This window comes from Hemitrygon akajei, chromosome 3, assembly GCF_048418815.1.
Source record: "Hemitrygon akajei chromosome 3, sHemAka1.3, whole genome shotgun sequence".
NCBI classification, from domain to species: Eukaryota; Metazoa; Chordata; class Chondrichthyes; order Myliobatiformes; family Dasyatidae; genus Hemitrygon; species Hemitrygon akajei.
The window spans coordinates 205,998-222,107 of NC_133126.1; the positions used below are offsets into that span (position 1 = coordinate 205,998).

General features: G+C 46.5%; 1 protein-coding gene across 2 annotated transcripts in view; it reads right to left on the reverse strand.

The window, feature by feature from the left end:
- Nucleotides 1-16,110, reverse strand: part of syne3 (spectrin repeat containing, nuclear envelope family member 3) — a 154,207-nt gene that overhangs the window by 77,449 nt on the left and 60,648 nt on the right. For both annotated transcript variants that reach the window (XM_073039109.1, XM_073039111.1), the window contains one exon: nucleotides 11,281-11,414. In XM_073039109.1, coding sequence (XP_072895210.1) covers nucleotides 11,281-11,414 — 134 coding nt within the window. The remainder of the gene's footprint in view (nucleotides 1-11,280; nucleotides 11,415-16,110) is intronic.

Genomic DNA, 16,110 nt, shown 5'->3' on the forward strand with positions numbered 1-16,110 from the left:
TCACGGCGCGAGTGAGCTGTCTGCTTACTGCACCTGGATGGTTTGGGAGACAGACCGCCATCGGCTTTGATGAACGAGATGCTCTCCCTGGCCGGAGGACACAAGCCCTGCCTCATGCTTGAGCAGGCATTCCTGGAGCAGCTGCCCGAGGACATATGCCTGCTGCTGTCCGAAGCGGATTTCAGCGACCCCCGGAAGGCGGGCGTGCTGTGGAAAGCCAAGAAGGAGAGTGGGGAGTCCGTCGCACAGATCACCAGGCCACGCTCCCAGCAGCAAACCAGACCAGGCCCGGCCGCAGAGACCGCTAACCCCAGAGGCAGGGGTGAGGAGGCCAACGAACAATGGTGCTTCTACCACCAGCGGTGGGGCGCAGAAGCCCGCCGCCGCTGATGGCTACGGCAGCTGGCCATTGGGATAGCCTCCTGTATGTGTGGGACAAGTGGTCGGGATGCCGCTTTTTGGTCGACACCGGAGCCGCGATCAGCATCTTACCTTCGACAAGTTACAATACCCGCAACAGGGCACCGGGTCCCACCCTGAGGGCCGAGAACGGCAGCACAGTAAGGACCTACGGCACCCGTACGGTGCGGCTACAGTTCGGCTCCAGCCAGTTCACGTGGGACTTCACACTGGCTGCCGTAGCCCAACCGCTCCTGGGCGCGGATTTTTTGTGGGCTCACAGCCTACTGGTCGACCTGCAAGGGAAGAGACTGGTCCACGCCGAGACCTTTCAAATGTTCTCCCTGGGTGAAGCCCAGTTGCCGGCCCCACACTTAGACTCCATCACGCTGTCTGACAACGACTTCACCAGAGTCCTGGCGGATTTCCCATCGGTTCTGGCACCGCAGTTCACGGCAGCCATGCCCAGACACGGCGTACAGCACCACATCCCGACACAGGGACCACCCCTCCACGCCCATGCTCGAAGGCTTCTCCCGGACAAGCTCCGACTGGCGAAGGAGGAGTTCAAGTGGGTGGAGGAATTGGGGATCATATGGCGGTCCAACAGCCCATGGGCCTCCCCCCTGCACATGGTGCCCAAAGCAACAGGGGGCTGGAGACCATGCGGCGACTACCGCAGGCTGAACGAGGCTACAACACCGGACCGCTACCCTGTGCCGCACATTCAGGACTTTGCAGCAAACCTGCGCGGTGCACGGATCTTCTCCAAGGTAGACCTCATCCGGGGATACCATCAAATCCCGATGCATCCGGACGACGTCCCCAAAACGGCACTCATCACCCCATTCGGCCTTTTCGAGTTCCTCCGCATGCCGTTCGGCCTAAAGAATGCCGCACAGATGTTTCAGCGGCTAATGGACGCGGTGGGATGCGACCTGGACTTCGCTTTCATCTATTTGGACGACATCCTCATCACCAGCAGCAGTCGTCAGGAGCATCTGTCCCATCTCTGTCAACTCTACGCCCGACTGAATGAATATGGCCTGACAATTAACCCGGCCAAATGCCAGTTTGGGCTCTACACCATCGACTTCCTGGGCCACAGGATTACTAAAGACGGGGCAACCCCTCTGCCTGCCAAGGTAGACGCAATCCACCATTTCCCCCGACCCAACACAATCAAAGGCCTTCAGGAATTCGTGGGTATGGTAAATTTCTACCACCGCTTCCTCCCTTCAGCTGCCTGAATCATGCGCCCCCTGTTCGCCATGATGTCGGGTAAGGGCAAGGACATTACCTGGGACGAGGAGTCCGCCGCCGCTTTCATTAAAACCAAAGAAGCCTTAGCAAACGCCGCAATGCTAGTGCACCCCAGAACGGACGTCCCTACCGCCCTCACAGTGGACGCATCTAACACGGCAGTCGATGGGGTGCTGGAACAACTCATCGAGGGTCGCTGGCAACCCCTGGCGTTTTTCAGCAAACACCTATGACCACCCGAGCTCAAATACAGTGCTTTCGACTGGGAACTGTTGGCGCTATACCTGGCAATCCGGCATTTCAGGTACTTCTTGGAAGGTAGGCCCTTCACCGCGTTCACGGACCACAAACCGCTTACCTTTGCGTTCACGAAGGCATCCGACCCCTGGTCGTCCCGCCAGCAGCGACATCTGTCTTACATCTCCGAATACACGACGGATGTCCGGCATGTCTCGAGAGAGGACAATGTCGTGGCGGACGCCCTCTCCCTCCCTAACATCCTAGCCCTGTCCCAGGGGGTAGACTATGAAGCACTGGCGGAAGCGCAGCAGGCTGATGAGAAGATCCCTAGTTACAGGACTGCAGTCTCCGGTTTGCAGCTCCAGGACCTCCCCATAGGCCCAGATGAGAGGACCCTACTCTGTGATGTCACCACCAGCCAACCCCGCCCCGTCATCCCGGCAGCCTGGCAGTGGCGTGTTTTCAACTCCATTCACAACTTAGCGCACCCCTCCATCAGGACAACAGTCTGGATGGTCTCCAACAGGTTCGTTTGGCACGGACTCCGCAAGCAGGTCAGTGAATGGGCCAAAACATGCATGCACTGCCAAACAGCCAAGGTGCAGCGCCACACCAAAGCCCTGCCGCAGCAGTTCCACCCCACCCACCGGCGTTTCGACCACATTAATGTGGATATCGTGGGCCCCCTGCCAGTGTCGCGAGGAGCGTGGCACCTCCTGACTATCATGGACCAGTTCACAAGATGGCCAGAGGCGGTCCCGCTCACCGACACCACCTCTGAATCTTGTGCCCGGGCAATGATTGCCAACTGGGTATCTCGCTTTGGTGTACCGGCCCACATTACCTCCGTCAGAGGCACCCAGTTCACCTCCAGCCTGTGGTCAGCTATGGCCAGCCTTTTGGGGACGCAGCTGCACGACACAACTGCCTACCACCCACAGTCGAATGGACTGGTGGAGCATTTCCACCGTCACCTGAAGTCGGCTCTCATGGCCCGCCTCAAAGGGCCTATCTGGGTGGACAAGCTTCCCTGGGTACTGCTCGGAATCCGCACGGTGCCCAAAGAAGATCTGCACACCTCGTTGGCTGAGTTGGTGTACGGCGCACCCCTGGTCGTCCCAGGGGAGTTCATACCAGCCCCAAGGGGGCAAAAGGAAGAACCCGCAGCAGTCCTAGGCAGACTACGCGAGCGGCTCGGTAACCTGGCCCCCATACCCACTTTGCAGCATGGGCAGAACCCGACCTGCGTACCCAAAGACCTGTGAAACTGTAAGTTCATTTTTGTACGACGGGGCGGACATCAGGCACCGCTACAGCGGCCCTACGAGAGGCCATTTACAGTAATCAGAAACAACGGGTCCACATTCGTACTGGACATTGGGGGGAAAGAGGAGGTTTTCACGGTGGACCATCTCAAACCAGCCCATGTGGACTTGGCACAGCCGGTCGAGATTCTGGCACCGCGGCGCAGAGGCAGACCTCCCAAACAGAGTCCGACCCAGACTGTGGACATTGGGGGGTGTATTGCCTGTTCTGGGGGGGGGGGGGGGGGTTATGTGGCGACCCACTTCCCAGCGCACTCGAACCGGCTCACAAAGTGGAGGCCAGTCCCAAAAAGGGCGCCAAGCCCGCTTCACCAGCAAGGGGAAAAGCCTGCGCACGGGACGGGACTGTGAATATGCGCCCCCTACAGCATTCCCGCCCAGGGAGGGCGGGATCAGGAAGGCTTTAAAGCGAGGCCACGAAGTTTGAATAAATCTCTTTTGCAACCGCAGCTCACCGACTCGTGTTGTTTATTGCAGCGCTGCGTGTAGCACACTGCTACAAGCCTTTATATAAAAAAAATTAAGGAAGATATGGCAAGATGGAACCTGATTCCTTTTTTCAGTCTCAGTTCAAGGATTGAGTCTGTTAAAATGAATATACTGACCAGACTGTAATATCTCTTTCAGACCCTGCCAATAGAGATTAATCAAAATCAATTCAATGAATGGAACAAGATGTTATCAAGGTATGGTTGGCAGGGTAAAAGGCCTAGAGTTTGTTTCAAAACTTTGCAATTAGCAAAGGAAAACGGGGGGAACGTGGCCTACCTTCTCTTAGAGATTACTATTTTGCAGCACAGTTGAGAGCTGTGATATGTTGGTGCAACCCATCATATGACGCTCAATGGAAAAACATTGAGGAGCGGGTACTTCCCATCCCCATACAAGCAATTCTGGCTGATAACAACCTGCAAAGGTACATAAATACTATTGATAACCCATGGGTGAAATTGACTCTTAAAATATGGAAAACTACTATAAAAGAATATAATCTAGAGGGAGATATTGCAATTCTTAAATGGTCTGATAAATGGTGTGCATATGACTCGGATTTTACACCAAATAAATTGGATGCTAGTTTTAAGAATGATGGAGTGGAGGAGAGGGAAAACAGAAATAGATCTAAGGTAGTGAGCAGTAAGGATGTCAGGAAGGACAGGCAGGTGATGAAGCAAATTTGCAGCCATTGGGATGAGTTGCAGTGCAATCAATGCAAATAGTACCAAATACTGGACTTAAGGTGTTATACTTAAATGCACGCAGCATAAGGAATAATGTGGATGATCTTGTTGTACAGTTACAGATTGGCAGGTATGATATTGTGGCCATCACTGAGACATGGCTAAAGGATGCATGTCTCTGGGAGCTGAACGTCCAAGGATACACGGTGTATTGGAAGGATAGGCAGGTAGGTAGAGGGGGTGGCGTGGCTTTAATGGTAAGAAATGATATTAAATCATTAGAAAGAGTTGACATAGGATTGGAAGGTACATAATCTTTATGGGTTGAGCTACGAAATCGCAGGGGTAGGAGGACCCTGATGGCAGTTATCTACAGGCCTCCAAACAGCTGCAGTGATGTGGACTACAAATTACAACAGGAAATAGAAAAAGCTTGCCAGCAGGGCAGTGTTATGATAATTGTAGGGGATTTTAACATGCGAGTGGATTGGGAAAATCAGGCCGGCACTGGATCTCAAGAGAGAGAATTTGTAGAATGTCTACAAGATGGCTTTTTAGAACAGCTTGTTATTGAGCCCACTAAGGGATCGGCTGTACTGGATTGGGTATTGTGTAATGAACCAGAGGTGATTAGAGAGATGGAAGTGAAGGAACCCTTAGGAGGCAGTGATCACAACATGATTGAGTTCACTGTGAAATTTGAGAAAGAGAAGCCAAAATCCGATGTGTCGGTATTTCAGTGGAGTAAAGGAAATTATAGTAGCATGAGAGAGGCCAAGGTTGACTGGAAAGGGACACTAGCGGGAAGGATGGCAGAGCAGCAGTAGCTGGAGTTTATGCGAGATGTGATGAAGGTGCAAGACAGCTATATTCCAAAGAAGAAGAAATTTTCAAATGGAAAAAGAATGCAACCGTGGCTGACAAGAAAAGTCAAAGCCAAAGTAAAAGCAAAGCAGAGGGCATACAAGGAAGCAAAAATTAGTGGGAAGACAGAGGATTGGTAAGTTTTTAAAAGCTTACAAAAGGAAACTAAGAAGGTCATTAAGAGGGAAAAGATAAACTATGAAAGGAAGCAGCAAATAATATCAAAGAGGATACTAAAAGCTTTTTCAAGTTTATAAAGAGTTAAAGACAGGTGACAGTAGATATAGGACTGACAGAAAATGCTGCTGGAGAAATTGTAATGGGAGATAAGGAGATGGCGGAGGAACTGAACAAGTATTTTGCATCAGTCTTCACTGAGGAAGACGTCAGCAATATACCAGACATTCAAGGGTGTCAGGGAAGAGAAATACGCGCGATCACAATTACGACAGAGAAAGTACTCAGGAAGCTGAATAGTCTAAGGGTAGATAAATCTCCTGGACCAGATGGAATGCACCCTCCTGTTCTGAAGGAAGCAGCAGTGGAGATTGCGGAGGCATTAGCAATGATCTTTCAAAAGTCGATAGATTCTGGCCTAGTTCCGGAGGACTGGAAAGTTGCAAATGTTATTCCGCTATTTAAGAAGGGGGCAAGGAAGCAAAAAGGAAATTATAGACTTGTTAGCTTGACATCGGTGGTTGGGAAGTTGTTGGAGTCGATTGTCAAGGATGAGGTTATGGAGTACCTGGAGGCATATGACAAGATAGACAGAACTCAGCATGGTTTCCTTAAAGGAAAATCCTGCCTGACAAACCTAGTGCAATTTTTTGAGGAAATTACAAGTACCGTAGATTCTGGATTTTAAGCCGCTACTTTTTTCCCACATTTTGAACAGCTTTGAACTCTGCGGCCTTTAATCCAGAGCGGCTAATGCATGATTTTTTTTCATGCCGCCTCGTAAACATTTTGCCTCGTAACAGTAGACCAATAAAATTGATGAGTAGTTCACAGAGGTCCAATGAAATTGTACGATAAATCAAGCGCACTTTCACAATTAAATTATTGTAAATCAGTCATTTGTACTCACCCTCATCAACATGGAAAACACTCGAAGAAAAGCATTGTGCTGCCTTTATGGCAGTTATTTAGTTTATAATATTTTCGCTTAGTAATTCATTTTCTAGTTAAAGTTAGAAGAGTTTTAACTATATTTGTTTTCTGTACTACATCGCGGGATGCTATGACGTCACACCCGGTTTCGCCGCGTCTTGTGGGATACCGGTTTGCGATAAACGGGACGGCGGGGGTCGAGCGGCGGAGCGAAAACGCTGCTTTTAAGTTAAAGGCGATCAATAACTTTTCCTGGTAGGCTGCAGTATATATATTTTTTACCAGTCGTTAGGAGATATTGGAATGTTGTTCAGTAAAGAAGTATACGCAACGTATATTTAAAAGTAGCCGCGTTACGGGCACGGTTCGAAAAAAAGCATTTGCAATATGTATTTGTTTTTGTTACCATATGGATTTAATTAAAAGTTAAAAAATCCTCATGTGTAATATCTTTCTGTGTAAATATCTCATATTACAACGTGGGACACCTGCGGCCGAAAATCCGGTACGGCCTAAAATCCGGTGCGGCCTAAAATCCGGTGCAGCCTTTACAAGTAAAAAATTGATTTTATTTCTAAAATTAGAGCCAGCGGCTTTTAATCAGGTGCGCTCTGTAGTCCGGAATCTACGGTAGGCTAGACAAAGGAGATGCAGTGGATGTTGTGTATTTGGATTTTCAGAAGGCCTCTGACAAGGTGACGCACATGAGGCTGCTAAACAAGAGCCCATGGAATTACGGGAAAGTTACACATGTGGATAGAGCGTTGGTTGATTGGCAGGAAACAGAGAGTGGGAATAAAGGGATCCCATTCTGGTTGGCTGTCGGTTACCAGTGGTGTTCCAAAGGGGTCCGTGCTGGGGCCGCTTCTTTTTATGTTGTATATCAACAATTTGGATTATGGAATAGATGGCTTTGTGGCTAAGTTTGCTAATGATACAAAGATAGGTAGAGGGGCCGGTAGTGCTGAGGAAACAGAGAGTCTGCAGAGAGACTTGGATAGATTGGGGGAATGGGCAAAGAAGTGGCAAATGAATTACAATGTCAGAAAGTGTACGGTCATGCACTTTGGTAGAAGAAATAAACGGGCAGACTATTATTTAAATGGGGAGAGAATTCAAAGTTCTGAGATGCAACGGGACTTGGGAGTCCTCGTGCAGGATACCCTTAAGGTTAACCTCCAGGTTGAGTCGGTGGTGAAGAAGGCCAATGCAATGTTGGCATTCATTTCTAGAGGAATAGAGTACAGGAGCAGGGATGTGATGTTGAGGCTCTATAGGGCACTGGTAAGATATCACTTGGAATACTGTGTGCAATTTTGGCCTTCTTATTTAAGAAAGGATGTGCTGACATTGGAGAGGGTTCAGAGAAGGTTCACTGGAATGATTCCAGGAATGAGAGGGTTAACATATGAGGAACGTTTGACCGCTCTTGGACTGTACTCCTTGGAGTTTAGCAGAATGAGGGGGGACCTCATAGAAACATTTCGAATGTTGAAAGGCATGGACAGAGTGGATGTGGCAAAGTTGTTTCCCATGGTGGGGGAGTCTAGTACGAGAGGACATGACTTGAGGATTGCAGGGCGCCCATTTAGAACAGAGATGCGAAAACATTTTTTTAGCCAGAGGGTGGTGAATCTATGGAATTTGTTGCCACGGGCCGCAGTGGAGGCCAAGTCATTGGGTGTATTTAAGGCAGAGATTGATAGGTATCCAAGTAGTCAGGGTATCAAAGGTTATGGTGAGAAGGCGGGGGAATGGCACTAGAGGGGAGATTGGATCAGCTCATGATGAAATGGTGGAGCAGACTCGATGGGCCAAATGGCTGACCTGCTCCTTTCTCTTATGGTCTAAGTTGCCACACATGAGGCTGTTTAACAAGAGCCCATGCATTACAGAAAAGTTAATTACATGGTTAGAGCATTGGCAGATTGGTAGGAGGCAGCGAATGGGAATAAAAGGATCCTTTTCTGGTTGGCTGTCAGTGACGAATGATGTTCCGCAGGGTTGGTGTTGGGATAACTTCTTTTTATGCTGTGCATAAATAATTTAGATGATAGAATAGATGGCTTTGTTGCCAAGTTTGCAGATGATATGAAGATTGGTGGAGGGGCAGGTAGTGTTGACGAAACAGGTAGGATGCAGTAAGACTCAGACAGATTAGGAAAATGGGCAAGAAAGTGGCAAATGAAATACAATGTTTGAAAATGTATGGTCATGTACTTTGGTAGTTGAAATAAATGTGTGGGCTATTTCCTAAACGTGATAAAAATCCAGAAATCTGAGATGCAAAGGGACTTGGAAGAACTTGGCAGAAGACCCTGAAGGTTAACTTGCAGGTTGAGTTGGTGGTGAGGAAGGTAAATGCCATGTTAGCATTCATTTCAAGAGGTCCAAATACAAGAGCAAGGATGTGATGCTGAGGGTTTATAAGGCACTGATGAGGTCTCACCTTGAGTATTGTGAACAGTTTTGGGCCTGTCATCTTAGAAAAGATGTGAAGACATTGGAGATGGTCCAGAGGAGGTTCACAAAGATGATTCCAGGAGTGAAAGGGTTATCAATTGAGGATTGATAACCTATGGGTATGTACTTGCTGATATTTAGAAGGATGAGGAGGGATCACGTTGAAACCTTTTGAATGTTGAAAGACCTAGACAGAGTAAATGTGGAAAGGATGTTTTCCTATGGAGGGGAGTCTAAGACAAGAGGGCACAGCCTCTGGATGGAGGGACATCTATATATAAAAAAAGAGATGCAGAGAAATTTCTTTAGTCAGAGGGTAGGGAATTTGTGGAATTTATTATGACACGCAGTCATAGAGGCCAGGTCGTTGGATGTATTTAAGGCAGAGCTTGATTGGTTCTTGATTGGGCACACCATCAAAGGTTACGGGAAGAAGGCTGTGGAGTGGGCTGAGGAGGAGAAAAAAAATTATCAGCCATGATTGAATGGCAGAGCAGACTCAATAGGCCAGATGGCCTAGTTCTGCTCCCATGTCTTATGGTTTCAATGAGATCTTCCTGCATTTTTCTAAATTCCAGTGAGCACAGGCTCAAAACTGCCAAATGCACCTCATATCTTAGAAACATAGAAAAACTGCAGCCCAATACAGGGCCTTTGGCCCACAATGTTGTGCTGAACATGCACTCACTTTAGAAATTACCTAGGGTTACCCATAGCCCTCTATTTTTCTAAGTTCCATGTACCTATCCAGGAGTCTCTGAAAAGACCCTATCGTATCCGCCTCCACCACCATCGCTGGCAGCCCATTCCACGCACTCACCACTCTCTGCGTAAAAAAACTTACCCCTGACATCTCTGTACCTACTTCCAAGCACCTTCAAACTATGCCCTCGTGTTAACCATTTCAGCCCTGGGAAAAAGCCTCTGACTATCCACATGATCAATGCCTCTCATCATCTTATACACTTCTATCAGGTCACCTTTTATCCTCCATCACTCCAAGGAGAAAAGGCCGAGTTCACGCAACCTATTCTCATAAGGCATGCTCCCCAATCCAGGCAACATCCTTGTAAATCTCCTCTGCACCCTTTCTATAGTTTCCACATCCGTTCTGTAGTGAGGCGACCAGAACTGAGCACAGTACTCCAAGTGGGGTCTGACCAAGGTCTATAAAGCTGTAACATTACCTGTTGGCTCTTAAACTCAATCCCACGGTTGATGTAGGCCAATGCACCATATGCCTTCTTAACCAGACAGTCAACCTGCTTAGCAGTTTTGATTGTCCTATGGACTCGGACCCCAAAATCCCACTGATCCTCCACACTGCCAAGAGCCTTGGGGTGTATTACAAATCTCTTAGTAGTCAATAGGTGATAGAGGAAAAGATGTGCAAATAGCAAACAGATGCAATACAAGTATGTTATAGCCAGGGGTGGCAATGGAGACGAGCTGCCAGTGGCACGCGGCCCAAGTAGCCTCTGACAACCAAGTCCAGCATCTGGTCTTCACGTACTAAGCTTGGCGGAACCATTTCTACTGACACAAGAAAGGGCAAAGGCGGGTTACTGGTGCCTTAAAACGAGTCACTTCAGGCAGATGCGGTTCATCAGCCAAGGTTAGCAGCTCATTTGGGAGAAGGAAACTGATTTCAAGCCTCTGCTGCCTTGCGGCTATAACCACACATGGGGAAGGCTTTAGGAGTAAACACCAAGGAAAAAATCAGGAGCTGGAGTCCCTAAGGCAGTCCTACATTGAGCTCAATGCTGACTGGTAACTCCAGCGATGCTGCTGGTACCAAACTGTATTGGTCTCTGTCACTCCTTTGGATTCATCAGATGCATGGAGAGAGGGAACTTGCTGCATGAGCAACAGCATGCTCTCCATTTGGTACTGCCCAGGCTTGTGTATCTAGACAGCAAGGATGCAATATCCATGGTCAAATCTGACCAATGGAGGCCCTCAACCTTCACTACTTGACCAGCTCTATTTCCAGAAGATGAAGTTCTGTAATTCTCCTTCCATTGTTGGTCTCTCAAAAGGCTCTCCTGGAAACATTTCAAAAATTTCCACTCCCTGAACCTTTAAGGCCAAAGCACTTCCAGTTAATATTCAGTGAACTGAAAACCCCAGTACTGCAACCCTAACGTTATTGCATCTATTTGCTATTTGCACATCTTTTCCTCTATCACCTATTGACTAAGGGATTTGTAATACACCCATGACGGTCTTTTTTTCAGGGTTTTACCGACTCTCTTTGTTTTGTGACTTTTTGTAAGGGGTCAAAACTCAAAGTTGTATAAAATACCATACTTTGATAAGAAATGTGCTTTGGAGTATGAACATCTTAAATCCTCTGAGCCATACAGGTGCAAAGAAAATTCATCACACAAGAATTTTAGCACATCTAGCTTTTGAAACTAAGCCTGCAACATTACCTGTTAAATTCCTGAATGACAATCAGGACCTTGGCAGAGAGAGTGTCGTTCTGTGAGAATATGCCAAGATTTTTCAGTTTCATCTGAAGTTCTTCCACTCGCGATTCCACTGCTAAAATTGAAGACCTGGTGATCTAAATCAGGAAGGAAAGAGGGTGAGGTAAAAATGTCTTACTAAGAACAGAGACAGTTTGGGGTGGCACAACCTAAAAAAAAGACCTCATTGGACTTGATTTCCTGCTTAGTCATTAATTTGGACAAGGTCTGTCAACATGATTGGAACAGAAGTGGGAGGTTTGGCAAGAATTAGAGTTCAAGAAGATACAGTCTGGAATTTATTCCCACACCCATTACCTTGCTAATTATCTAATTTTCTTCCAATAATTTCAGGACTTACAAAACTTGCAAATGGAGTAGAGCATTCCTGAGTGTAGGTCCAGGCATGGGCAGACATGTGCCTAGAATATTTGCACCAAATAAGTGCTAGGTAATGCCCATTTCCATCAGTCTGACACCCTCATGTTTAATCTCTATCATCCACAATAGCCATTTCCATCAGTCTGACACCTACCCTCACATTCAATCTCTCTCTATCATCCAAGTCAAGTCGTCACTTTTATCGTCATTTTGACCATAACTGCCGGTACAGTACATAGTAAAAATGAGACTTTTTCAGGACCATGGTGTTACATGACACAGTACAAAAACTAGACTGAACTACATAAAAAACAACACAGAAAAAAAACTATACTAGACTACGGACCTACCCAGGACTGCATAAAGTGCACAAAATAGTGCGGGCATTACAATAAATAATAAACAAGACAATAGGGCAGTAAGGTGCCAGTCCAGTCTCTGGGTATTGAGGAGTCTGATAGCTTGTGGGAAGAAACTGTTACATAGTCTGGTCATGAGAGCCCGAATGCTTCAGTGCCTTTTCCCAGACAGCAGGAGGGAGAAGAGTTTGTATGAGGGGTGCGTGGGGTGCTTCATAATGCTGTTTGCTTTGCAGATGCAGTGTGTACTGTAAATGTCCATAATGGCGGGAAGAGAGACCCCGATGATCTTCTCAGCTGACCTCACTTTCCGCTGCAGGGTCTTGCGATCCAAGATGGTGCAATTTCCGAACCAGGCAGTGATGCAACTGCTCAGGATACTCTCAATACAACCCCTGTAGAATGTGATGAGGATGGGGGGGTGGGAGATGGACTTTCCTCAGCCTTCACAGAAAGCAGAGATGCTGCTGGGCTTTCTTTGCTATGGAGCTGGTGTTGAGGGACCAGGTGAGATTCTCTGCCAGGTGAACAGCAAGAAATTTGGTGCTTTTAACGATTTCTACCGAGAAGACGTCGATGTTCAGCGGGGAGTGGTTGTTCCGTGCCCTCCTGAAGTCAACAACCATCTCTTTTGTTTTGTTCACATTCAGAGACAGGTTGTTGGCTCTGCACCAGTCCGTTAGCCGCTGCACCTCCTCTCTGTAAGCTGACTCGTCGTTCTTGCTGATGAGACCCACCACGGTCGTGTCATCGGCGAACTTGATGATGTGGTTTGAGCTGTGTGTTGCAGCACAGTCATGGGTCAGCAGAGTGAACAGCAGTGGACTGAGCACACAGCCCTGGGGGGGCCCCCGTGCTCAGTGTGATGGTGTTGGAGATGCTGCTCCCGATCCGGACTGACTGATCCACAAGGCATGGTGGCACAACAGGACCAAATCACTACCTGCTTCTCTTTCCACACACATTATCTGACCTGTGGAGTATTACCAGCAACTTTTGCTTTTATTTCACACCATCTCCACCTCCGCTCTATCCAACTCAGAAATGATCTTCTAGAAAGATGGTGGTGCACTTGAACTCAGCAGCTACTCCAGGTCTAATCAAAAGTGTATTTCTTTGTATTGTATGTCTTTCCTATAAATTGCAAGTCACTGATGGACATTAAGAACAGCAAGTACTGCAGGACAATCTCATCAGCAAGTTGCCCAATAGTGATGGAGCTGGACTTACTGTGTACCATTATTGTGTTGTCACCTTAACATGTTGTGCACCATTGGATGGTGCACAGTTCAAGTGATTGTCTTGGGCGTTTTGTTTATGATCGCAAGTCCCTGTTGGATATTGGTAACGTAGAATACTGCAGAGGAATGGAAAGTTGCAAATGTCACTCCACTTTTTAAGTAGGAAGGTAGCAGAAAATAAATTACAGACCAGTTAGCCTGACCTCAGTGGCTGGGAAGACGTTGGGAGTCAATTGTTAAGGAAAAGGCAATGGACTACTTGGTCACACAGGACAAGATAGTACAAAGTCAGCATAGTTTCCTTCATTGAAAATCCTGCCTGACGAACCCGTTGGAATTCTTTTGAGGAGATTACAAATAGGGTAGATAAAGTGGATGCAGTAGATGTTGTACATTTGGACTTTCAGAAGGCCTTTGACAAGGAGCCACACACAAGGCTGCTTAACAAGTTAAGAGTCCATGGAATTACAGGAAAGTTACTAACATGGTTAGAGCACTGGCTGATTGGTAGGAGGCAGCGAGTGGGAATGAAAGGATCCTTTTCTGGTTGGCTACCAGTGATGAGTGGTGTTCTGCAGAGCTTGGTGTTGGGACCATTTCTTTTTATGCTGTATATAAAGGAGTTATATGATGGAATAGATGGCCTTGTTGCCAAGTTTGCAGATGATACAAAGATTGGTGGAGGGGCAGGTAGTGTTGAGGAAACAGGTAAGACACAGAAAGACTTAGATTAGGACAATAGGCAAGAAAGTGGCAAATGAACTACAATGTTGGAAAATGCATGGTCATACACTTCGTTAGTAGAAGTAAATGATAGATAGATAGATAGATAGATACTTTATTCATCCCCAAAATGTGCAAACTATTTTCTAAACGGGGAGAAAATCCAAAAATCTGAGATGCAGAAAGACTTGGGAGTCCTTGTGCACAATATCCTGAAGGTTATCTTGTAGGTTGAGTCGGTGGTGAGGAAAGCAAATGCCATGTTAGCATTCATTTCAAGAGGTCTAGAATATAAGAGCAAGGATGTGATGCTGAGGAGATGCTGAAGCGGTGTGGGCCTGCAGTTGGGAATTGGCCCCTCCAATTGGTGCTGCTCTCCAGTGTTTATTCAGTGTTGCCATCTGGTGTTTGCTTGGTGGAAGAACAAGCTGGATCAGGACAACTTATCATCAATTCTACAAAATGCCACTCAGGGACTTGGGCTATATTATTCTTTTTTTGTGACTGTATGTTTTAAGAAATCTAAACCATATGTGCTATGTGCAGTATGCTATGTGTGTTTTGCACCTTGGCCCAGAGTCATGCTGTTCTGTTCAGCTATATTCATGTATGTTTGAATAATAATTAAGCGTAAACTTGAAACTTCAATTGCTTTTCCTTCATCTCAACTTTCAACCCAACTGCACTGTGGGAGCAGCTTTACCAGAAGAGCTATAGAGCTCAAGGTGGTCAGCTAGGGACAGATAATAAATGCTGATAAATTATGTTCCAGCAACATCCAGATCCAAATAAATCCATAGTATTCCCTGCATTTAGCAGAATAAATCCACAGTATTCCCTGTTCCAATTAAACAATCAATAAATAAATAAATAAATAAACAAACAAACAAACAAACAAACAAACAAACAATAATTCCCTGTTCCTGGTAGAACACCAAATCCACAAACTTCCCAGTTCCCCGTAGAACAGCAAATCCACAAACTTCCCTGTTCCTGGTAGATCAATAGATCCACAGTCTTCCCTTTTTCTGGGAGAACAATAAACACAGTATTTATTTATTTATTAATTTAATGGAAGTTCGCAAATATGATTCCAGGATTGAATGGCTTGCAATATGAAGAGTATTTGATGGCTCTGGACTGTATTCACTGGAAGTCAGAAGAATGAGGGGTGACCTAATTGGAACCTAACAGATGGTAAAAAGCCTTGATAAGAGTGGATGTGGAGGGAATGTTTCCTATTATGAGCGAGTCTAAGACCGGAGGACACAGCCACAGTGGAGAGGAGCAGGAATTACTTTCGTCAAAGAGTGGTGAATGTATGGAATTCTTTGCCACAGGTAGCTGTGGAGGCCAAATCTTTATGGATTACTTGGATATACAAGATAGGACAAAGTCAGCATGGTTTCCTTAAGGGACAGTCTTGCCTGACGAACCAGTTGGAATTCTTTGAGGAGATTACAAGTAGGATAGATAAAAGGGATGCAATAGATGTTGTATATTTGGACTTTCAGAAAGCCTTTGACAAGGTCCCACACATGAGGCTGCTTACCAAGTATTACAGGAAAGTTACTGGCACGGTTAAAGCATTGGTTGATTGGTAGGAGGCAGTGAGGGGGAATAAAAGGGATCCTTTTCTGGTTGGCTGCCAGTAACTAGTGGTTTTCCACAGAGGATGGTGTTGCGACTGCTTCTTTTTTGCTGAATATCAATGACTTAGATGATGGAATAGATGGCTTTGTTGCCAAGTTTATAGATAATACAAAAATTGGTGGAGGGGCAAGTAGTATTGAGGAACAGGTAGGCTGCAGAAGGACTTAGATAGATTAGGAGAATGGGAAAGAAAGTGGCAAATGAAATTCAATGTTGGAAAATGCAATGTCATGCATTTTAGCAGTAGAACTAAATGTGCAGACTATTTCTAAATGGGGAGAAAATCCAAAAATCTGAGATGCAAAGGTACTTGGGAGTCCTTGTGCAGAACACCCCAATAGTTAACTTGCAAGTTGAGTCAGTGGTAAGAAAGGCAAATGCAATGTTAACATTCATTTCAAGAAGTCTGGAATACAAGAGCAGGAATGTGATGCTGA